At 38.7% G+C, this 26463-nt stretch overlaps 1 protein-coding gene across 1 annotated transcript in view; it reads right to left on the bottom strand.

Moving 5' to 3' along the window:
* The window catches only part of LOC139725214 (A disintegrin and metalloproteinase with thrombospondin motifs 18-like), a 196946-nt gene that overhangs the window by 138152 nt on the left and 32331 nt on the right, over positions 1-26463 (bottom strand). Inside the window, 1 exon segment of the mRNA XM_071636304.1 lies at positions 18478-18857. Within this exon segment, the coding sequence (XP_071492405.1) occupies positions 18478-18759 (282 nt within the window). The 5' untranslated portion in view covers positions 18760-18857.

Here is a 26463-nt window from a genome sequence, read left to right on the forward strand (position 1 = left end):
ACTCCCTTTAATATCCCCCTTTCCGTTGTCAACATAGGCTGATGGGTCTTGTCACATTCTCATGTATGGCTTCAAGACAGAAAAAAAAAAGCAATCTTCCTTTGAGAATGGAAGATAGAAAGATAACCTGCACCATTATATCATCTAAGCCTTGCTAAACAAACTGCACAAAACTATTATATGGGCTTTGAATTAACAAAGAAATATAACTCCTAGTGAGCAACATTTCCTTTGAAAGGACTGCACTCCACTTTTTTAGTTCCAACTTTCCAGGAGTTTAAAAGAGGATTAAGAGATTGCGTTACGACATAGTCCCATATTCCCTGTGGGGGAAAGGATTTGAAAGTATTATGTTTAAAAGATAATCCAGGCAACCCTGGATTAAGCTTCGGATAAGCAACCCAACTGCTGGCTCACTACGTCAGCGGAGAACGATGGCGAGTTGTTGAAAACATCTTCCAAAGAGATTAAAAGCACCAGGATTTCTATAATAATGATGAAAAAGGTTGTTCACTTCCTAAATGTCTCCACATGTAGCATGAAAAAATGTTCTGATTTTTTTCCCCTTATTTATATAACATGCACCTACAATGGAAGAGAATTCAGAAAAATTATCCTGACAATCTTTTCGTAAGTCTTTCATGGATTGACCCCTGACCTTTCAGCAAGAATAATGACAGTACAAACAGAATATACAGTAATAACACATCATGTGCATCTGGACTTCACAAACCTCTGAATTGCAATTTCTTTCATTGTCATGTATTCTCCACAGAATATAAAGCACTATACCATATCTACACATATGCTGTTTAACTCTTTGGTTATCACACTTGCATGTTGAATTTCCAGTGATCATTTGCTATCATGCCAGAATGATGACCTTTTATTTATTTTTTTTTTCATAACTGCCTTCATGCTGTCCATCAGATTGTAACAAAGACTAATTGACTTGCAGTGTTTGTCCTTCATAAATGCAATCTATACTATGGAAAAAATCTGCAAACACTGCCATTTTGTATGCAAGGTTTCTCAAGAGTTGATTGTCTTTTATTCTGTTTTTTTTTTTTTGTAAGACTGAGAGGAGGTCAGACAGGAAACTGACCAAGGATCAAATCGCCATTAAGTTTAATTCTTTTATTCTTAATTGCACATCTGCAGTCGTGATAGTACTAATCGCTACGCTGTATCTCTAGTGCATGTTTATTAGCGTCCCTTGTGTTCTAAGCTTGAAATTTGTCACATTTATGAATTTGATGATTTTTGTAATCAACCACATAGTGGGTACTGACATGTTTTGGGTTTGTTTTTTTCCTGCACAATATTTCAGAAATGCTTTGGGTCATGCTATTATGATCAACAAAAACAATTTGATCATTATGAATACAGTGGAATGTTTCTACCCATACAACCATAGACAGCAAACTGAATCATAACATTGACACAATCTAATACTGCCTGCAGATGTTTTGGTGAGGGAATCCGATTATCACGTCACGCAGTAATCAAAGGCCATCAATGGCTAAAAGCACTACGGTAGCCTACCAGCTACTGAGAGTAATGTCATTGATTAAAGTATTCATTCCTACAATTAATCTCCTGCTATTGGATTACTTACCACGATAAAGTGTCCATATACAGTCTCACTGTCGTCATCAGCAGTTCGGTTCTTGGAAAAGTTATGTAATTACCACAAATTAGCAACATATTTTGATGAAACGACATTGATTTCACGCCAACTTCTTCTGCAATGGTATTTGAATCCTGCCCCCCCCCCCCCCCAAGAAAGAAGAAATATAACAACAGTAACCACAAAATTCCAAGAAGGGGTCAATTCATATCATAATAAACAGCTGAAATTACACACCTTGATGGCAACTGGTCTGCTTATCTTGGCTGACCATATGAAATGGCAGGATATTTGTCTTATTTGTACAGGGAACTCCATTGGGAACTGGCATATTGAGGGTATATATTCAAACCATTAATTTATGTTGTCAATGCAGATCCATGGTCACATACATTGTCAATAGGAGCCCTAATCATAACCACTGAAGAAGATGTTCGTGGCACTTATTGGCACCTTAAGTCAAGCTGATGAACTTCAGGATGTAAATCAATTAGATTTGGTGCTCTTTATTCCAATACCAGAGAGTGTCATATGTCCAATTTTGGCAAGTAGCCTTCAAACAAACTGATCCATGATTGACAAGCAAGAAAATATACCTTTGCATTCTTTGTGTCATTACTAATTGGTGAGTAGGGTTTAACTACCTCAAATTGGCAAGCTTTGTCTGTACATATCCTGAGAATATGATTGATATAATGGCCATCAAGACACGGAATGGCCATGGAGTTAATTGTAGCTCCATGAATTAGCTCAGTGAGATGACAATGTATCATGTGCTTGACCAAACACAGGAAGAAAATGGTGGAGGAAGTTGCATTAACTGCAACTTCCTAAATCATGCCCCGTTTTTAACACCACTATTTCCTGTCATACCATACATCTCATGTCTTCATATAAAGACATGAATATCTCCCCTCTATACCCCCCCCCCCCCCCCAGTGTATGACCTTTCTATCTACACAGTATGTACCATCTCTGATTCAAATTTCCTTTAATCACATTAATATAGCCCTATGATGACATAAAGATAAGATTATCATGTAAGTGGGATTCATTATCACACTAAGAATTCATGAGTGACATGGCTTTCCTTTTTCCTCCTGGCTATTAAATGGCTTTACAATGTTTGATCATGGTATTATACAAGCAATACAGCAGTGATAAGATGCAAAGGGCAACTCTGTGAAATAATTACCGCTTTGGAGCAGCAGTGAACAACTCAATCCAAAAGAAAAAAAAAGAACCTGCTGTAACAATAAGTTGCAAATTTGACCTTTGGAAAGCACTGCTTTGTCACCGGAAAAGGGTAAATATCTCTGTACAATTTGGCAACACAAAGAAGAAAATACCTCATTCCCTCACTAGATGGTAGACACAATAAACCATTCATGGACATCACAGAAAGGCACATAGATAAATTGGAGACGGAGCAACTCTCTTTTATTTGCACTACCTCAAGGCGACAATCATGTGAAAGAGATTGGGTTTTTGAAAGTTTAAGAGTCACTTTGTCCTGCGATAAAAGCACCTTTGTACAGGGGATGTCCACAGTCTATAGACCTCCGGCTGCTTGAGGTTGTTCTTCACTGTACGGGAACTACTTTATCTTAACTTGGCACAAAAGTAATGAGATCTAATTATCTGTAAAGGAAAAAAAAAAGGTGGTCAGAGTTCTCATATGAATTACCTCTAATTGGGCAGGTGCATATACACTGTGTACAGTATAGGATATGATTAATACACTTGTTTTTTGTCAGAGATGTTCATAACTTTCTGTGGTCATTCATCAGCAAACAATTCAGTCATTAAGTTTGAGGTTCTTTTTAGTTAATTTGCTTTTAATGAAAGAGAAGGATCGCTAGCCTTGAAGTATTATGTGATGTCTGGAGCAGCTAGCATTTGTTAACTTTAATTTTGACTTCTCTTCATTCCTGTTAATCTCCCCTGCATTCTACTGTAGCTGACACTGTTAAAAGCCATTTTTCACAGTTGAATTCTGAAAGTTGAACCCTGGGCCTTGCTTCTGAGAGTGCTAGGCACAATCCATTAGACCATGTCACTGCTACTTGTATATGTCTGTAGAATGGTTTCAACTTTCAAGAAGCATTTCCAGCTACTCCTCAGATTTTCTATGTATTTCCTGAATACCACACTGAATATATCTAAAGATATTTGAATTGCTTTTGATTTGAATTAAGAATTTTAATCTCAACAGGAAATGTGACCTCGTGGGCAAGTGATGTTCTGTGAAGTATCTTGGCATGAGTGCTCATGTGATGTCACTACATTAATATCTTGTCAAGATACTCCTTGTAATGACCCTCCCTACTTCAAAGAGTGCTCTTTTTTTTACCTGTTTGTTACCGTTGGTTTGTGTGTTTGTGTGTTTGTGTGTTTTTTGTCCTTGTGCAAAATAACTCAATAAGTAGTTAACGGATTTGGATGAAATTTACAGGAAAGGTTGAGAATGACACAAGTAACAAATGATTAAATTTTGGTAGTGATCCGAGAATTTTTTTTTTTTTTGAATTTATGAAGGATTTTTGACATTTTGACAGGTAGGGTCAATGAACTTGGGAGTTCAAGCTGCGCATTTTTGAGATTTTCAAATGCGCAGCTGAGGGTTTATGACGTCACAAAGGTTTCTATATTGGGAAATCGGGCGATTTTTCAGCTTGTATGCCTATGGGTGGAAATCGCTGCTCTCTATGGAAGAGCCCAAAGAGCTTTTCCCCAGTGGTGGAGAGGAGAAAAATCTCTTTGGGAAGAGCAAGATCATCGGTGGAAAGTAGCTGCTTGGCAGAGGTCCGCGCTCTCAGAGTGTTTTTCTAGTTTGTTATTTTTTTGAAGAGCCAAATATGTAGGTGGCTATAGCCCCCCCAATTGAGAAATGTGATTCAAGATTGCTTTCAGACTTCATGACAAATATAACTTGATTAGCATGAAACAAGTTCTTCTTCAGTCTGAAAGGGTTCTGCATATGTGCAATCCGAGTCACCTGCCTTGCTTGGAGCAGGAAGCAGAACGACTTGAAGAGAACAAACTGCTCGATAAAAATTCCAGAGGGACACAGCGGAGGAAGACCCGCAGAGTTCATCAGGAGTGTACGATGTGCAGGAATTATTAGGCTGGCCGAAGTCAGAAGGGATTTTTTTTTTTTTTTCAGCTGGTTGGTAGTGAGGGGAGAAACGGGCAACAAAGTTTTCATGCCTGCAAGCCTATGGAAGACATATCATGGTGATAGATATAGGACCAATAGGAAGTTTCTTTCCCCATGTTTGCTTTTCTCTCTCATCCTTATACTCCCATACCGAATCATCATCTTAGTTTCACTGTTTTACCTGGCAAGTGATGAGAGTTTTTTTTGTATATATTTCTTTAATTACCGGTACTTAAAAGCATGTGCATTGTTCACTGTGGATTCATTTCCATTTCATAAGTGTATAAACTTTATATCTCCTTCCAAACATAAAAAAGTGATTTCCTGTTACGAGATGTTCCTGCCAGTGTTGCCATGGTTACAACATGAACTTAACTCCTGCCACAAAGGAAAGATAGAGAGAAAGAAATGGAAAAGGAAGTGTATCTTAAGCCCCTGATTTATGAGTGACCTTATGGCATCCTAATTTGTATTTGATTTATCTTCGGTAACATGCCGATATATATGATCCTGAACTGCAGTCTTCGGTAAGAAAGTCATTTTTTTTTTCTCCAGGTCAATCTGAGATCCTCCTCAAAGGTCATGAGAAAAGATCAGGAGTAATCGATTTTGGATGGCTCATTGCAGAAGCATAAATCAGAGAGATACATGTAGGAGTAAACAAACAAATATATTCACAGTTCTGTGTCAGACTCAGTTCTAGGGAGCACGACTGCAGCAGCTAAGTGATGGTTTGAAACCAAGATGCCCTCGCTTGACGCTCAGGAAATATGCAGCCATAGAAGAGGTTGGACCAAAGTATTCTTCCAAGTTATAACCTACCATGCCATCCGAGAAAGTCCAGTCTCAAAGATTACCCCGTCTGCATTCTGAAAGATAATTTGTCATGCCAACTCCCTTCCTTACCACACCCTCAACACATCATCACTTTTCTCACTTCCATCGATGACAAAAAATATTGCGCCTTTACAGGGAAAGTAAAATTTATCCACCTCTCCTCCCCCTCTGTTGTTATATCTTGCCATGTTGTTCCTGTTGAGTTTTTCCAGTACAGAAATGAGAGGACATCACTGAACCTGTATACACCAGAGAGGAGATGGGGCAAGAAGACCAGGTACTACAATAGCATGGTCCTGAATCACTAAGCAAACATCATTAAATAGGTGATTTGTTATCACTCCATCTCTCCGATGGCCCACGCTTGACACAAAGTTATTCTATGCCGTTATATTTCACCAATGAATATTTCCCTCGGGTGGGGGTAACTCTTGGTCATTTCAATTGGAGCAACAGCTTCATATAGCGAGAATAACTATGTACAATGTAAATGATACCAGCTGACCCAATTTTTGCTCCTGATATCACATCAATTTGAAACTTATCCTGTGAACTTTTGCTGGGTTGCATGCTGGTTATTGTTTTGGTTTTCTATGTTTTGTTTTGTTTTTCTGAGGTGGCTGTACTGTCTAAGGGTCTTTTTTAGGATGTAGAAATCTGGTACATGCCTTGAAATACTGTATCCTTGACATCTTTATTTCCTGAGTCCATCTCAACCCTCAACACCAGCTTGGTTTCAGTCTTGCTTCCACCCGTCTCTCTCGTGTCCGGGGTGAGCTAACATGGTCGTGTACATGGTCGTGTACACCGTCTGGCCCGATTTGCAACCTGGCACACTTATTTGTCTGTCCCCTCCTACTATACTCCCCCAACACTGACGTTGACTAACATTTTGCCTTCATATCTGTACGACACATGAATACACCAAACTGTCATGATTCTAAAATAAATAATTCTAGCCTCAAACCTGATTAAAGAGATGAATTTAAGATATAGGCCTAATTACAAGTGACTGTCACCATACAATATTTCAACTCCTTATATTTAAACAGCAAATGATTGATTTAAACAGCGAATAATTGATGCTTTAATGACATTTCTCAAGATTTACTCTTCAATTCACTCCTTAATTTGGAAAAGGAAAGAACATCTCTCAGACCTCTCTGAATAAAAAAAGGGTTTAATGAGAGAGAGGAAAAAGAGAGAGATTACCAAGATGCAAAAAAAAGGACACTTGATGAGTTACAATGGATGCAAAAATAAAATGAGAGCAATAAATGAATGAAGCAAGTGCACATAACTTGATAGACTGATGCTGGTAGAAGTATGATCATTATATAGAGAAGCACTCTGAGAGCACAGACCTCCGTCAAGCAGCTCATTTCCAGTACTGATCTTGTTCCTCCACGCAAGAGATCAGTGATTTCCACCCAAACATTATTATCTATGCCGCAAGTCACCCGATTTCTCAACATAGTAGAAGCGTTTTGTTACATCATCAACTTCCAGCTGCTCGATGCGCCTTGCTTTAGCAGAAACTAGAGCATGCACTTTAGTGCACGTATGAACCTCAAAAATGTGCAGCTTGAACTCCCAAGTTCAATGACCCTACCTGCCAAAATATAAAGATCCTTCATAACATCCATAAAAATTCCTGGATCACTACCAGAATTTAATCATCTGTTTCTTGTGTCATTCTCATCCTTTCCTGTAAGTTTCAGCCAAATCCGTTCCCAACTTCATGAGTTGTTTTGCACACAGGCAAACAAACAAACAAACAAACAAACAAACCAATGACGATGAAAACGTAACCTCCTCCCTTCGCGGAGACAAAAATAGTATTTTAAGTGGTGAATCTTTCATCACACTTTAGAAGCAAGAATGAATAACATCAGCTGCATCTGCGGACCACCAGCTGGCCAAGTTCAAATAGGATGATGTCATGTCGAGCCCCTGGTCTGAAACAGGTCAGCTATGGTCCACGTCCGGTCACGGTCGATAGGAGTTGACTTCCTTGCAATTCTAAACCACCTGAAACAGCATTTTCTGCCCTTTATGATGACATTACTGCAACTCTACACCCACCAAAAGTATTTCAGAATTGACTATCATCGCCCGACAGACCCAACTATAACTGAAATCAGGGATATATATTTCCAGCAAAAGTATTCCACAACAAGCTTTAGTCTACCTTATAAGCTCTAGATTCTTAATTTTGATATGTGATTCATGAAGCAATGTTAAAGAACGGGAATAGATTCATTTTAAGCAGTATAAAAGCAATGTGAACACAGGATGAGTCAGTGACCAAAGTCATAACATCAGAAACAGAGATAGAAAGAGTGATGCTACTCACAAAGCAAACAGGAAAAGATTAATATTCTTTACCCGAAGAGCCCACTGACTTCATAAACAATAGATTGCTATACCAAACCAGCAATAGGAAGTTCATGGACAATAATGAACGGTGGCATTTATTGTCTCACTTAATATAGAATTTCCAGGGTAATGGAAGATAAACAAACTATAGTAAGGGCATGATACATCCAATGCTGCACGCTATTTAGCATCAGTGCTGAAAATGCACATATGACACGATTCAAGATACATTTGTGAACATTAGATGAAACAGCGAGGATCCTCATAAGATTTTTAAATATATACATTCAGAGAAAAATGGATCAATCCGAAATATCCATCAAATCATGATAAGACTGATATTGAAAGATTTGATGAGATGAAGGACTTCAACAATAAGTATTTTGATGATGAATGTTAAATCTACTTTTATGCACTCTCAGGTTACCATGGTGAAAAATAATGATTCTGATCCCAATATGAAAACACTGTTCTGTCTGCCTCTCCCATCATAAAGAATGTACAGAGGCATGTCCATCATGGGAAATTTGGTCCTGCCCACTCCATCAACACGTGGCCAGATTTCAGAAGCCAGCAAATATGAGAAAACAACGGGAATGAAGTCTGAGAGACAATATTCTTTTTTTTTTGTAGCGTGCAAAGGTGTGGAACCCCTTGACATTGGAGATATGACAAATATTGGCCGAAGCCCGCTGTCAGAATGCGCCGTCCTGCTGGTAAATGGTTCTGCTTTAGTTGACACGGTACCCCGCCTTGGGTGTCGGTATCGGTATCACAACAGGACAAGGCATCTTCTGGGATTGGTCCTGGGTTCCGGAGTGTTTAACCTACAGATTTTGAGGAGGGTTGTAATTTACTCTGGGTCACAAGGGGAATATAGCATGCCCGTTTCATCTCAATACAGAGATAAAAAATGATTTATACCACCATTTTATTCATCATCTTCAGTGAACTGTATTCTCCTTTTTTCCTTTCTCCCCTATCCCCCCCCCCCCCCCCCACAAACTGTGGGGGGGGGGGGGGGGGGGGGGTGGGGGTCGCAGTCCAGAGATTCATGGCAGACAATTATTTTGCTGTAGACCTACCTATCCTCCCTTGCTCACGCCTTTGTGGGATCTCCCTGAGTAAAACGTTTTCATGCCGGAAACCTTTGTACATCCATATGATACCCTTCAATCACAATCAGCTCCTCCTTGTCCTGTTCATTGAAACTGTTTGTAATTGGGTCTTCGAGGAAAATTTCTGTCAAAGAGTAGGCCTACTGGAACTCATTTCTAAGCTTTCCAAATATCTAATGGTAATTTGCCCGCATACATGGCATATTGTCACACACCAAAAGGCATCACTTTATAATCCACTCTACTCATGACTTTGCCATGCCAAAGCATTTTTTTTTTTTTGATATTCCATACTGTTGAAGAGGTCATGACTGGAATGTAGCAATATAGACCTACACATGTAGGACCTACTCACTACCAGAGGATACGTGGTTTACAATGGAGAGATTCACACCAAAAACAAAAATTTATATTTTCTTATCACAAATGCTTTATTAGAATGTCTGACATGATATTCTATAAAATAGGTAAGCAGCAGCTGATGATTGCATCTCATTGTATCTCAAGGGCTTTCACGCACTTTCGCCAAGTGCACAACAAAGTCCTCTTCGCAGACGTCGAATGTAGGATGTTACCCTTCTCAGCAAGTTCTATAGCAGTGACCCAAAATATCGCTGGCACAGTCAGGTAAGATATGAAAATAGAATTGTTTTTCTGCTCTAAGTCGAGGAGTGAGTGACATGGGAGTGGTTATTGATGGCAAGCCATAAGTTGTTATTGAGAAAACAACATCCATCAAAATATTTGCAACCCGTCATCATCAGCACCTGCTTCCATCATTATCACAAAGCCCCTCTCACTTTTTTATCCTTGAATTTGTAGTGATGCATCAAAAGGTGAGTTACATACATCACAATGATCCTGTATAAAAAATGACTAGACACATTGAATTGAAAAAAACATGAAAAGTTTCAAAGAATTCTCAAATTACAATAAGAGTGGAAATTTTCTGGAAACCAGAAACTAGTGCAAAAATAAATGCACATGAATATCTTTGCATGTTTATTGTAAGTAACACTATTTAATGTTTTGAGTCCGTGGAATTAAAACCATGCAAAATTCATCTTACCCTGCCGATTACAAAAAATTACTCACTCAAAATTTCCACTTTTACAGTGTGGCACAACGGGACGAACAACAAAGCTCAGAACATTTGCATTTAAAGAAAAGCACTCCCAAAACAATCCAAGGAAGCAAAGTAACTTTCCCAAACCCCCCCCCCCCCCCCCTTGACCAAAGCCTGACCTCTCAAATCAATAGGTCCAATCAGGGTCTCGGCCTATATAAATCCACAAGTTGAGGTCTGCCCTGAAGCCATCCACCCTACCCCTAGTCCAACGTCACAAGCGATAGTCCTCAAGAATGGATTTACTGTACTTCCAGGGCACTTCTAGTGCTACTTGGAAGATACCCGCGAGCTCTTTTTGCAGTTCACACATTCAGCACCATGATCTAGAGAAGGTAGAGTTTGGATGGACCTGGGAACACTCTCAAGCTGACCCTCAGTCCATGCAGGGAGGTGGGAAAGGTCTTCCCACCTCCCTGGTCCATGACTGAAATGGTTTTTAACATGTGCAGACAACATACATATGACCAAAGTTTTCACATGAGCCATTACAAAATATGCTCACTTGCAGGATATGCACACAATATTTGCCGTCAGTTTTTTTTTCTTCTGATGATTCATTTTATTCCAGCAGGTCTTCAACCGCAAGAAAAAGATTCCACACTTAAAATTGTTGCCCCTATGTCACATTCAGTTTCCTCTATTACATCACTATCAATACAGATTGGACTGATTTTGCATGCTTTTACAATCAACTTTATCTTGCTAAAACCCTCTCGGAAAATTTTGATTTAAATTGCTTTGGATTTGTGGGCATATCATTCACTGACAGTCATAGTCGTGCATGTGAGAACCTTTGTAACGACAGGACTAAACTAGTTCAGAGTGGCCCACATTAAGACAGTCAACTGGCGAGATGTACCTGCAAAAACCTACGGGCATTGGAGAGAAGGTATTAGGGTACAAATTTCTCCATAATTGATGTGGTTTTGAGGGATTAAAAGAAAAAACTGAATAATTCCACAACTAATTGCTACCCATTCCTGTAAATGAATAAAGAGAAAAGATTCTTTCAGATTGTTGCCCTTTCCAAGACAATCTCCCCCATTTTTCAGTCACACCTTTATAGTGACTTTGCCTTTGGTTATTGCTGAATCACCTTGACATCACAGTTGTTTCCTGAAGCCCTTCCTGGAGGATTGAGAAAAGAACTTCTCATGATGGAAACCAATACCGAGATGTTAAGAAATTGACCAGAAAAAGCCTGCAGCCGAATAAAACATCCACAGAAAGGAAAATCCCTGACCTACATAGATTTTAATTTCAACAACTTTTCGGCTACAACAATGGAGGCGGGTGTAGCGTATACCGAGAGGTGTTTGGCAGCCCTCCTTCGCTACAAAAGGGGTGTAACGTGAGCCCCTCCTCTCCAAAAGGGAGGGAGAGTCTTTGAACTTGAAATGAATCATTGACAAGGTCTAAGTGGTTTCTTCAGCTCTGGGCAGTTTTCCCGTTGACAGAGCAGCCTGATTGTCTCTTGGTATTTACCACCATAAAACCTGGATATATTTTGCTGGAATGCTGGGAGGGGCAGTTTATACAGACACCTAATGGAAAATAAACGAACGGAAACATGATTGAAAGAAATCAACAGAACCAGAAGGAAAAGATTTCTCTGATTAATCCACAGTGAAAAATATTGAAGTTTGAAGTTTTGATAAGAAATTGAATACAGGGCCAACTGAAAAGCATCAACTACTATTTAATCTGTAAACAATCTCTTCAACTTATGATTTTTTTTTACCTTTATGCTAGTATGTAGACAAACTTGCAAATTCATAATAGATGGATTTGATCAAACATTTGTTGCCTATGGGAAGAAAATGGTAATACATTTTCTCTCTCAAATATTCCACAGGCAGAATGATATGCCCTGAAATACAAATAAAGAACCCCACAGATGTTTCACTATCGATTGTAATCTCTGATATGATACAGTTTCTCTCTCATTTACATTTCCCAAGATCTCGAAATTCTCATGGAACTTTTATTTGCGTTTTTTTCTTCATACTTCCCTGCTATACTCCCCAACTCGCAAAAGCGATATAAAACAAATTAAGACCTTGTGTCCAGTATCGGTGTGGCCCTGCCTCCCATGGATTTCTATCATATGTACCACAGTGGTCAGGTATATGAGCCTAATTACGTACTCATTACAGGATGTGAGGGTCAATATAATCTAAAATACAGCTATGTCACAGAAAAGAGAAGGAGGGGAAAATAAATCAATATGCAGACTAACTGAAACCAGATGTTGGTCTTTTTCCTTGATGTTTGTCCATAAACACAGTAATTTGATACGACCCATTACTTTTCTAACCTTAGCTTTCTTTCTTCCTCTGCAATGATTAGAGATACTTGTTGGAGAGCAAACAATCAAAGGTAATTAATAGGATGATTACCCCATGATATGCATTAGTTGTTTGTTTGTGTGTTTTTTTAACTGAAGGTCACCAAACAGCATCCGAAATGAACAAATCATGTCTAACTCACTGACATGACTGCAATACCTTCAACACAAAACTTTGACCTAGGATGTACAATCACAAATACACTCGTCACTGGAATTGCCATCATCTCTGAGCATATTCATGTTTTTGTTGGGTTTTTTTCAGACAAATTGGCTCTTGCTAAACAAACCAGAACAGAAGTCCTACAAATGTTAATTTTAGTATCTTGGACCCATTATCCATCCTGCATTATGAAAATACATGAGCTCTTTTAAAGCCCTGTGCTACAGATAAGATTTTGTGTGTATCGGTACGGCCTGCTCATTGTGTGCAAAATTCAGTGCCATTACAACAGAACAACCAGCATAATGGTATGTGAGGATAGTTACTTGTAAGGAGAGGAACTATGAAACTCTGGGCTTCCATAGAGGGTTCTATGAATATTCATGAATTTGCTGTCTATATAATAACTGAAACCCCATGTAACCCTACCTTATCCCCAACCTGCTCCTAATCCCCAGAACTCGCTAAACCTGGCACAAAGATGGCTCCACATGGAGCCCGGAAAGTGACAATGAATAGACTAAGAGATTGTTAAGCAACGGTTGTGACAGGTGGATAAAAGCCTGCATTTCTATGGCAACAAGCCATGTTGACAGAGCCCGACATGTGGAGCGTATCTTTCAGCATCAATTTAGAGACACTCGAAGGGCTGAGAAAACACATTCCCTTTCACCACATCTCATTCCTAATTGACAGACACACAATCAAACAGTGCGGACACCAACAATGTGTCTGTCCAAGATATACAAACCAAATATTTCTCAAGAAGTTACTAATTACATGTTCATTGATCGATGCTATACACCACACTTCCACAAGTCCCCAAGACTCCATGAGGTTCTTGTCAAACTCCGGAGCTACAACAGGCATCAAGACCTGGCCATTCATGCCATTGTGGACTCAGTGGAGGGGGTGAACAACCTCACTCTTGTCACTTCTCAGATGCGCATTCACATGAGGGTCCGAGAAATGCGAGGCACGAAGGAATGGTTTACTGTTTGCCTAAAAATGCCACGGTAGCACTTTCTTTTGGATAACTCTTTTAGACTTTTTAGATCATACATCAATCATGCACACGCGGGTTCTGTCTCTCTTTGTATGAGGTTGATAGGAAAATGCATATATTACCACCTCCACCATAACTTTCTGATGTGCAATCCTAAGATATATCAAATATATACTTCATTGTAGTATATCTTCTTCACCGCTACTATTAATATAGCAACCAATTATTTATCTGTTTATTATGTTGCCTCTACATGTCCTAGATGTACATACCATGTACAAAAATGCATTATAAACATACAAACAAACAAACATAAACAACTGTGTGTGTGTATATATGCATGATGTATACACACAAGCACACATTCTAACATTCTGTAGCTCTCTTGTGTTATACCTGAACGTATACATAGAATAGATAACATCTCAAAAGTAGGGCTAAAAGTTCGGGATTTCAACAAATAGCTGTGATCATTTCATGTGTCATAAAGTCAAGATTAAATTTTAGGTTTATTTCTTGTTAGAAGCTTTATATTTCCTTCACAGTCAGCAATGGTTATTCATAAATACTGGCATTTTTTTCTGAGTCCAAGTTAAATTTCCTTCAACTGAATTGTGAATTCAAGAAAGTTGGTAGTTTTCTGTGGAAGTCCATGCTTGTGGTAATGTGAAAAATTTGAATAATTTGACTCTGAACTCAATCTTGGCTGGGCCCTCTCTGACCTCCGACTGGAACAATCCAAACTACAAAATTACTTGTTTGCTCATATTCCTCTGATATTTATGAAACGGAAATGACTTGGAAAGTTGCCATGATGCGTGTTTAAAAATACCATTCAACAGGGGCTATTTTGCACCCTTTTCCAAAATAGCACTTCGGAGTGAGGGCAGTTCACTGCCACTGGATGTATTATATCAGAGCCGGGGGATGCCAGGAAACAATAGATAAACTGCCTTCCTGAAGTCCATGGTGCAAAAATTTTTGCGACAGACAAGCTTGAGCAGTTTTAGCTGCAATTAAGGCTTCATTTTCCACCTTTTTTGTGCTAAAGGTTGTTATTCTCTCACTCTCTTCACAGTTGTGTCTGTTTCAGCAAGGAGCTTCAAACTCCTTGGTTTCAGCCCCTGGGTTTTCTCTCATTCATTTCTCTTTTGTTGGGAGCCTTTTTACCCCTTATCCGTCCATCCTCACCAAAGAGCTGAACCCGCACCAATGGCATGGGGTGGTGCTGTGATATAAGATGTTGAGCAAATACTAGGCTGAATAGGTAAATCAACAGGAGCTGCATCTCAAAAACATGCATGGGATTGAATACTTCATTTTTTTTTTTTTTTTTGCTCCTCTTGAGTCTTACCTGAGAGAGGCTTTGTCCAACAAATACGGACCACACAAACTTTGTTGTCTTCTTTGTCACCCGCAGGAACTTTACAAAGTTGGGTGCAACAAGAGGAACTTGTTCTTTAATGAGCATTACAACAGTAACAACCCTTCTGAATCTCAGCATGGACCAGAAGTTCCTGGGAGGAAATGCATGTATGGTAGCAATTATTACACAAAAATGAAGTTTTTCAGAGAAGTTTAGATTTGACAAGCTTTCAAGATTATCTGTAGATTGTAGATGCTAGTAAGCATGATTATGATGTTTATAGCTGTAATGTTTTTATGACACTTGGCATTGCAGGTTGTTCACTTCATTCATTCATTTATTCATTTATTCATTTATTCATTTATCTATTTTGTTTTATTTATTCTATACTGCAGGGTTGTCCTATTCAGTTATGTAAAACTTCAAAACCTTGTGAAGTCCTTAAGCAAAAAAACGAAGAAAAGAAAAGGTAATCTGTAGAAAATCTATGTCCTCTATAATGGAGCACATTTGAAATTTACCGCAAGTATCATAACAATAATTGATATTACTATGGTAACACCTTTCATTCTAATCGCTTACTGAAAGTTGTCTTGAATATCATTTCATAACATCACTATCTGCATGTTGGATCTGCCATTATGCACAAAAAAAAAAGTCACATGGAAAACGTGAAAGTGTATTTTATAACAAGTGTCATCAGTGACAAAATAAATCATTAGAGGGAAAACATAACTATGAATTCTGACAATTGTTTTTTTCCACATCACCACACCTCCACTGCTCTCCAAGGAAGTAGACCGAGCAGCTCTATTTCCTCCAATCACATAGAATGCAATGCACTCACTTGCCGGAAATGAAAAATCATTGATGGGATTAAACTCCTTGATGTATCTGTAAGAGAGGGATTTGGGTAGGCTGGATGACTTAATTCGAGATGACACACCACAGACCAACTGAGGAAGGTCCCAGAGTTTAACCTTTGAAGAGCTTGTACTGAAATACAGCCCAGTGAAAAAAAGCTTCAAAATTGTGCAGTAATGTACGAACAGTTTTAAGACATGAATAAACCAATATTGTCTAGAACATGTACTGCTCAGTTTGAAGCTTAGAGTCCTGTTATCATGGCTTTACATTTTGATCATGACTTCCTCCTAGACCAAAATCTTGTTAATGATAGTGCTACTAAATGTTATTATCCTTGCATGCAAGAAGACAAAGTAAAAGAGATGCCTGTATTAGTGCTCAGAAATACAGTATGTTACTTTCATGCCCAATGATACATATATGCCACACTCAACTATGTCTATTTTTTTTCAAAGTTCAACAAATATCAAGCAGTTTGACACTGTCTGTAAATGGTTTGATTAAAAAATAATCTTTTATCATATCTCATTTTCTTGAATAAGGTATGTCACTTCAAAATCCATTGCCTATACCAAATTTTCATCAGACACCATTTGAGAAAACCTACAGTGTAGGTGTATCAGTAGTATGTCCCAACGAGTGATAATGTGATAGAACCATTAAAATGTTAGGATTGTCCAAACACCTGCAATTTTATCTCACCATCATGACACCCTTGTTTTCTTCTATAGTTGGTGTGTACAAAGTCCTTTTTTCCACCCTCCCCACCCCCCTTTTTTGAAGGAAAAAAGGAGCTATTTGTATCAGTTTATAGGTAATGTCTATATTAGCACTACAGCTTAACCAACACATGCAAACTGCGCTGTTCGCAAATAAAAATATCGGCACTTCACACATCAAAAAAATGTCCCTCGTGGGTCGGCCGTCTGATATCAGACTTGCACAAACTTGGATTCTAAACATGGCATGTTGCCTGAACAAACTCGGGGAATAGAAATCGGGGGATAATCCGATGTCCACCGCCCCAGATCACACGAGCCGCGAGCCGATCGGCGGTGCCCTTCCAAGGGAATACAATTTGCTTTTCGGCTGCCCGCCTCAGGGGCAGAGTTTTGCCAGGCATCTACGCGCTTGACCCTTTGCTGGTCTGCCTGCAACCAGAGACGGGCGGGCAGCCATCGCCATGGTTTCGTGATCCCCATCCTGTCATCATCACACAGCGGGTCAGAAGATGACAGCTAATTGACAAAATCAACATGTGGTTTGACTTGGACATACAGTTATCAACAATCTCTCCATCAAGACTCACATGGGATCATTCCAAACGTGGATGTTTTCAGAATTTGAGGCTGGAAAGGTTTCTCTCTCTCACACAGTAAATATACCTCAACCAATCATTTACATTATTATATACCCTGAAACTTCTACCAGTAATGTGTGCCAGTCATGTTATTCAAACAATGTGTACATATTGAAATGAGTAAGTATATAATGAGTTCAAATCATTCTTTTTTTTCCTTATATTCCTTCTTTTTTGCTTGTGAATTTACAACTCCAATGGGATGCCATCTTATATCTTACGACCAGTGCAAAAGGCACACAAAACAGGAGTGAGATTCTGACGAGTTTTACCAAGTCTTTCTAAAAGCAGAGTGTGTCAAATATATTTCTATAGTGCTGTATTGCTCAAGAAAAAAGAGTAGACCTACAGCTTGACCAGACCTTGTGGCATGGAAAACATGATCTTCCTACTGCATACATACATATGCACAATGCTTTTCACACTCATTAAACTCCACTCAAGCCACTCCATGTTCACATTTACTATTTTTGATTCTGTGTGTCACCAAAGGGAACGGGAAGTTATCCTTAACTGGACCAAATCATTATCAAGACAGTGCACCTTCCCCAAATGACTGACACCAAAACAGACTGGAAACTTGTCAGACAATGAGGTGTTCTTTAAATAAACACACTAGTACTTCTAACAGCCTTGATTCCATGCAAGCACACACACAAACAGACAAAAAACACCCACTGACGAGAATGGAGTCGAATCTGACCTGGAAAATCCAGTAAATTCAAAACACAAACCACTTTCCATATCACAATACATATATGCATCAATAAGTACATAAGTCCTACCGTATCCGGGCAATTACCCCCAGAGGGCAATTACCCCCCGGCTAAATACTGGTTGGTGGTAAGGTTATAGTAAAGATTAGGATTAGGGTTAGGTTTAGGGTTAGGAGTTTGGGTTAGGGTTAGGGTTAGGTTCAGGATTAGGATTAGGATTAGGGCCAGGGGAAGGGTGCGGGGTAATTGCCCAGGGGGTAATTGCCCTAGACCCAAGTCCTACACATACATACCTTACATACATACATACATACATACATACATATTTACATGCACATATACATGCAGGTATTTACATTTAAAAGATACACGTTTATTGAATTTCAAAAGTAAACTTACCATGCCCTGGCACAGGCTGACAGCTACGGAAGATGCAACGTGGGAACGAAGCAGTCCATGATAGTGACAATTATGAATCTCCGGAATGTACTCCTCCATCGAGGTGATCCCATTTTTGCGGCGGTGAATCGAAAATCCCGGGGCCGTGAGCTCGTCATTCAGCGACAGCTCCATCAAAAATTCCTGACCGAAAGCGTTAAATTTTACATGTACTCTGTTGCTGTCGCTATGGTTACCAGTCCTGTCGCTATAGTTTGTGCCACTTTGGATGTCCTTTTCCATCCCATCTTGGACACTTCTTTTCCTCCTCACAGGTTTTAAATGATGTGATAAAAGCTCTCCTGAGGCATCAACTTGTATTGGTTCTGTGATCTCATAATCTGAAAGTAAAAAATAGCAGGATAAAAAAATCACATTAGTCATTATTTAGAGAATCTTTAAAATATTAAAAGAGGGGTATTTTTTCATCTTAGAGATACAAACTGTACAAGGTCTTTACATGGTAACATTGATTATGGTATCTGTGCAACTGATGCATCCTAAAGTTTCATACCCATCAGTACACTAGAGACTGCTCCAGATAGCTCTGATGGGGTATGTCATTCACAAAACTGGCCAAGATTTCAGATCCTAATGATGTCCACTGCTCAAATTACTTCTCTCAAAAGCAGAGCCAAATGTTTGTCACACCAATGATGCAAAAGAAACCAAAGACATTGTGATTGGCTCTAATTAGTGTAATGAAATATCCTTGAATGAATAATCATCCTCTCGGACATCAAATCTTTCCTGAAAGACATCCTGTCAGCATATGACACCTTCCCCTCCCTTTAATTTCCATCAGATACGTCCATTGACAGGAATGGAGAGGACAGATTTTTCCTTGGCTAGTTTTTCCTAGATAAATAATGTCCTAGAGGTAATTGTCCTCAAGGCACGACTACCCTCTGGAGTAATCATCTAAAGGGTATGGCATTCAAGAGGCGTGATTTTGGTAGTACTTGCATGCATAGCATGCCAAAAGCCAGATTCCAAATTTGTTGTAATTGGCAACAAAAAGAAGAACTGATAGTACAAATTATAGATCACCAAACTCGATGACAAAGTGCAAGAAAGGTAAAAGATTACATCTGCGGCAAAGAACATGATATATATCAGCAAAGCAATACAAAGGCAATGTCATCTTGGACAGACTTGGTAGTTCGTCCATTTCTAGAGGTTTATAGACTTTATTGAAAAGTGGTGATATATGATCCATTTGCTTAAATCCTCTTGGTTTCAAACAAGTGTAAAACTCAATTTTGGTGATAGGTATTTATTCACAGCTCATATCGTCGCTGGGGTGACAAAACCTCGTAACTCAAAAATGTCAAATGTTCAGGAGAGCTAAAAAACATGGCGGCCAAAGCACTACAGTGAATGGGAAAGCCTTTCCTTTGACATGTCATGGTGGCTTCATTTTTGGAGTAAGACAGTTGGGATTTGGCCAAGACATCACTTGACCCATTATTTGACCATTAAGCTAAAAAAAAAAAAATTGACATTTTTGAGATACGAGGTCATGTCACCCCAGCGACGACGATATGGACTTCATTCTCGTCAGCAGCTAACAGACAATTTCAGGGGGGGGGGGGGGGGTTTAGTATACGAGCAGGAAAACTGCTTAGCGGCTTGGCAAAGAAATACTACATTGACATTCTGTGTGCATATCATTACCAAATGCACAGCATTATTCTTGAATGACATCTCACTTTCCATTTGTGGGTGTATGTGTGTGTGTTTGTTTCTTAATTGTATTTTGTATTGTTTTTGTTCATGTTATACCCAGAATGGATTAATTAATCCATGCATGATCTGAATGAAATCAATAAATATCAAGGTGGGGGTGGGGGTGTTGTGTGATTAAAAGAAATATTGTGTGACTCTCTTCCTATAACCAAAAAATTTTCTTCCCTGAACCTTTCAAGGTACAATATTGTACTTTGGGATATAAAACCTTTCATTACTGTTTTGAGGAGTATTGTTGCCTACCCAGGTCGAAATTCCCATAGAAACCAGTAGAGCTAAAACCAGTAGAATTCTACTGGTTTGTACGGGTTCAGTGGAGACCGATTTTCTACTGGTTTCAATATGGAAAGTGAAATAAAACCAGTAGAAAACCAGTAGGAAATTTGTACTGGAACCAGTAGCAGACCAGTAAGAATTCTTATTGGAACCAGTAGAAACCAGTAGAAATGCTTGATTTAAACCAGTAGAATCCAGTGAAGACCAATGAAAACTCTCAATGAAACCAGTAGAAATCTCAACAAAACCAGTAGAAATCTTAACAAAACCAGTAGAAAACCAGTAGAAACCAGCAGGATTTTTTTACTGGAACCAGTAGAAATCTCAACAAAACCAGTAGAAATCTCAACAAAACCAGTAGAAATCTTAACAAAACCAGTAGAAAACCAGTAGAAACCAGCAGGATTTTTTTACTGGAACCAGTAGAAATCTCAACAAAACCAGTAGAAATCTCAACAAAACCAGTAGAAACCAGCAGGATTTCTTACTGGAACCAGTAGAAATCTCAACAAAACCAGTAGAAATCTTAACAAAACCAGTAGAAAACCAGTAGAAACCAGCAGGATTTCTTACTGGAACCAGTAGAAACCAGCAGGATTTCTTACTGGAACCAGTAGAAACCAGCAGGATTTCTTACTGGAACCAGTAGAAACCAGCAGGATTTCTTTCTGGAACCAGTAGAAACCAGCTGAATTTCTTACTGGAACCAGTAGAAACCAGCATGATTTCCTACTGGAACCAGTAGAAACCAACAGGATTTCTTACTGGAACCAGTAGAAACCAGCAGGATTTCTTCTGGAACCAGTAGAAACCAGCAGGATTTCTTACTGGAACCAGTAGAAACCAGCAGGATTTCTTACTGGAACCAGTAGAAACCAGTAGGAATTTCTACTGGAACCAGAAGAATGCCAGTAGATTCCTTACTGAAACCAGAAGAAACCAACAGAATACCAGTAGATGTTGTACTGGCCCCAGTAGAAACCAGAAGAAATTCCTACTGAACCAGTAACAGCATGTACCAATGCATTTGGAAGAAGAACTTGCACTTCAAGTGACTCCCATTATAATGACATCTTCAGGACCGACAGTTTTCTTTTTGTTACATTAAAATGTTGTTACAGCTCAACAATGCAAGAAAGAACATTGTAAATGTAGTACAGTTGTAAATACAGGTAATTTAAGGACCTGATTTTTTACTTTTTTGATACATTGCAAAAAAGTTTCCATAGAACCATGTCCAATATAATGGATGTGCACTAGTAGTACAAATTCTTCTTCAAATCAGCAAAAACAAACAAACAAACAAAAAACCTATTTGTAATGGTGCCACCAGACATCAACTAATGTACAGTACTAACCAATTTTCGACTGAATGAGACATACCTGAATGTTCAAAATTAAGAATGCATACATGTACACAACACATGCCACACAAATTCACACTGCATTTGTATGCATACATTAATCAAAACATGAGACTTCTATCACACACTGTAAGTCTGGAGTAAATAAGTCTTAAGTTGAGGAAATTTTATTACAGGTCAATGGATGATAATCATATTACATGAGTACATTACATTTCAAAGTATTCATTATTCAGATTACTTTTTTTTTTCACCATGTTGTTTTGCCAAGCCAAAGAATTTTTATTTCAGTTAACAAATTCGTTCAACTGATTATGTGACAGGAATTTTTGTTTTTGAAAGACAAATAAGGCCTCGACAGGTATTTGAAAAAAAAAAAAAACATGTAAATTTGTATTACATCAAAAATACAAGGTTTACAATGTACATTCCTGTCATTGAGCACTTTCCATATGCCCCATTTGTTTGTTAAAGCGATAACTTAAAGATGATTACCCTAATCATAGAAAATGTTCATCTGAAAGGATGCAAAACTCATACGTACACAAACAAACTTAATAATAAAGATATTAAACTGATGGCATGACAAACAAAACTTCACTTGACAAAACAAAATACAGCATTGGTGGTTGGCAAAGAATAGATATTCATAATTATGTATGTAAAATAAACCATGCTGTCTTGCTGGCATCATCCAGGTACATACATCTACGGTACATACACAGATAACACTAACAGCATCGATCATAGATAGAGTTAAAAAAAGCGGCACCAAAATGGGATTGGATATTGTAGGTAAGAGGCAATGAGTAAAAAAAAAAAAAGAGGAAAATAAACAAATAAACAAATTCATAGTCACATCTGAATGTAAGTTTACAGAATAGATTTCAATTACCAAAATGCTCACGCATGCTTGGCAGCTCATTTTATGTTAGTTAACAGCCTTTCAAAAACATAAGAGAACCTCATTATGTCAAGGACCTAAATACCACGATTCACCTGTAATTACCTGTTTGAGTGCATATCACCTTTCTTACTATATTGTAATTATACACAGCCCTGTCCCTTTGCTGCACACAGTATTTGGTTGGGCTAGTTTCTTTCTATAATAGGTCCTTGTTCTGTCAGCTGGAAAGTGGTATGCACAATCTGTGAGGTTTAATGTCTAATAGTAGTCATAGATTTTTCACAATAAGTCAAGAGTCTTCACCTGGGACCTGATAAAATCATTATCATTTGCAAACTGGCAGGTCTGCAAGTTGCAAGGTTACACTAATTTAATTTAAAAAAAAAGAAAGAAAATGCATCAAACTGAACATTACCCATTTGACCATTTAAAATAAAAAAGAAAAAATACAATGTACACCGTTGCATGATTCAATTACACAACTTAGAGCACAAACAACACAGCATGGACGCGGCAGGTTTTGCACTTCAAGCTCACACCCGTTAGTCTTTTTATCCGATAGCAAGTACAGCTATACTGTGTTATTGTCTAAATTAGTCCTCACCTAATCCTTTGCCATCAGTACAGCGCAGGAATCTTCCCCTCCTTGACCAGCACAGCAACTCTCTTGTGCAAAATGATAAAATACTGTACATGAACTAAGTATATGCTGACTTTCTTGCAGTTTATACTTGTACCCATCATGAATGTAGAGATACACTGTAGCACAGAAGATCACCCAAGCCCAGTCATCTGGTTCTGACATACATGTATGTACTAAACTTGTACATTGTACATTACGGTACTGTTCAAGTATTTCCTCATTTAAGCTGTCACCAGTGATGGAATAACACAGGACATAGTGACACTCCTTTTCCTCCAGTCAATCTTTAAAGTACATTGTCGCTAACAAATCTCTGCACTGATGATGATGAGTCTGGCTGAATATGATGGTTCTCTCAGTTTTACATTTCTTTCGCTCACATAATTCTTTCACTAGTGTGAAAATATCTTGAAATTTTCCTGAAATGACAAGCTGACAACATACACTTTTTGTAAGAGCAAATATTTGGCCAGGCCTCCCTGGTTGGGCCCATCTGGTGCTTGTATGACGATTTCAAAATGCTGAAGGCCCAAACTCTCAGTGAGGTCATCATTCTCTGAAGAAGGCAAGGGAAGATGTAGGGCCCACTCGTGGCAGTCAAAATACCAGGTACGTGGCATAGCGGAGCTCCGCAAGTCGATCTTAGCTGGCTTCCTCTAGTCTTCATCGTCTCCTAATACTTAAAGATAAAACAAACGGAAAGAGAACTTTGAGTAATCAATCAATTTTCAATGTTTGATGTTAAAGTGATATATTGTACTACACGTTGTACGTAAATCTTGCCAAATTGAGAACATTTGTTTAAAAAATCAGCACATTTTTCTTCTTCATTGGAGATCAACATTCAACAATCATATCATTATGGTCAACTAGTGTTTCAGTTTGAACTCTTTATACATACATGTATGATTAATGTACAACATATGTTACGTTTCCACGCCTGACTCTGTCAAGGGCGTGTTATAGTTAACTTCACATATTCTGCTCAATGCACAAACCCGCCCCCACCGATTGATAAATCACTAGCACAGGGTAGACAGTGTTTCTGGCAATTCCATTTCTCTCACTTACAATGTACCGGGTAACCGGTACATACTGTATAGCCTGTATTTTACTTGGTGATTCACTAGCAAGCGGTGTTCCCTACGAACTGTTGTTATTATAATATACTGGCTTTTTGTACGCTTAAATGGTCACAGATTTGTCATACAATTTACACACACACATGAAAGCAAAGCTTGGCATTTTTTTCTACAACTTTGCTCACTGCATGTCCAAAATACGATTCAACATAAATCTACAAGTTAAATACATAGCTGTACATGTATTCTCAAATCATCACTATTTTGTTGGTGTCTAATGTGGCAAACAATGTTTCGGTTAGATGAGAAAAACTGAATGTACATGTATTCTCAAATCATCACTATTTTGTTGGTGTCTAATGTGGCAAACAGAATGTTTCCATCATGGCACACAAACTGATATTGAGTGATAAAGAGCTAACTTAAATCCAACTTTGTAGTTAGCGTTAATAATACTTTAAATCTAGGCTAACAAGAGGTCTAAGGCAAAACACTCACTAACTGGCCAACACTGGTGCTCGGTTTGTCTCAGTCGGGTTCCTCATACACTTGCACTGCAGACGAGTACAGCATGGCTATGCATATCAGTGAACCTACTGCGTACTGGTGGCTGTAGCTGTTCCAGTGTCTCACAGTCCATTATCGGGCATTGTCAGTCTCCGACACGTACCACCACCACAACGGTAGTACCAGATACAGTTTGGATTCACAGTGGATTGTTTCGTCAATTTTCACGATGTCACTAGCTTGCACATTTCAAATCGTTTGAACATACATGTAGTATGGTGTACGACATTTCTGAAACATACCGTAGGGCGTACTAGTACACCGAAAAAAAACGTAGCGTTCAAACGTACGGCTTCGATTCCGATCGTCACCTAGTATGATCAGCTATGGTTGAATACGGCCTGGAAGCAAACTCGACATCAAAGTCACTCTCAAATGAAATAAAACGTCAATGTTTACCGCTAACTAAACCTTAGATTCCTGAGCTCATTGAAGATTCTCATTCCGAAACACAAATGCAATCGTAAGTGGAGTTTTCTCGGTATAATTGGCTGCTGGATGACAGAGTTGAACAGATTGCGATGGGTGCGTTGATGTGTGTACGACAGCGCAGTACCGACGTACAGCTCAAATATGAATGCGGTGGCGGCCGGCCGGCCAGCCAGCCAGCGCAGGGCTGGGGAGCGGACGGCGGATTGCGCTGCCCGCCAAAAGTAGCTCGTTTGCATAACGGCTAGCTGCGCGGTAGTATGACGTCATGTTGCCGTTTGAGACCCAGGGATTTATTGATGAGCATAACGAGTTTAAAGACAATTAGGTTATAACAATTACATAAGTATAATTTTATTTCAAAATATATGACTTATATTTTTTTTTTTTTGCAATTGTTAATATCCACATGATAACAAAATTAACAAAATTTTCCGTAAAAGTTGTTCATTGTAACGACGTTCTGTTGTTTGACAACTTCCAGTAGAATCCACCGGTTTCTATTGGTTTCTGCAGGCACTCGGTTGGTTTCTACTGGTTTGACTTGTTAGAAGTATTTTGACACCCCATTTTAAACCAGTAGAATCTACTGATTTCTGTCGGTTTCTACTAGTATTACTTCACAAGTTTTCAACCCTCTTCAAACCAGTAGACTCAACAGGTACTCGTTGGTTTCCGCTGGTTTGACTTGATATTTTTACATCCCATTTCAAGCCAGTGGAATCTACTGGTTTCTGTCGGTTTCTACTGGTATAACTCCACACTTCTACAACCCTCTTCAAACCAGTAGACTATGTACAGGTACCTGTTGGTTTCTACTGGTTTGACTTGTTTGTTTTTACATGTATAGGAGATGACTGGTTTGTACTGGTTACCACTGGTTTGACATGATATTTCGACACCCCATTTTAAGCTAGTGGAATCTACTGG

The sequence above is a fragment of the Diadema antillarum genome, unplaced genomic scaffold (genome assembly GCF_040938485.1).
Source record: "Diadema antillarum isolate AM-2024a unplaced genomic scaffold, OU_Dant_1.0 seq00000024_RagTag, whole genome shotgun sequence".
Taxonomy (NCBI): domain Eukaryota; kingdom Metazoa; phylum Echinodermata; class Echinoidea; order Diadematoida; family Diadematidae; genus Diadema; species Diadema antillarum.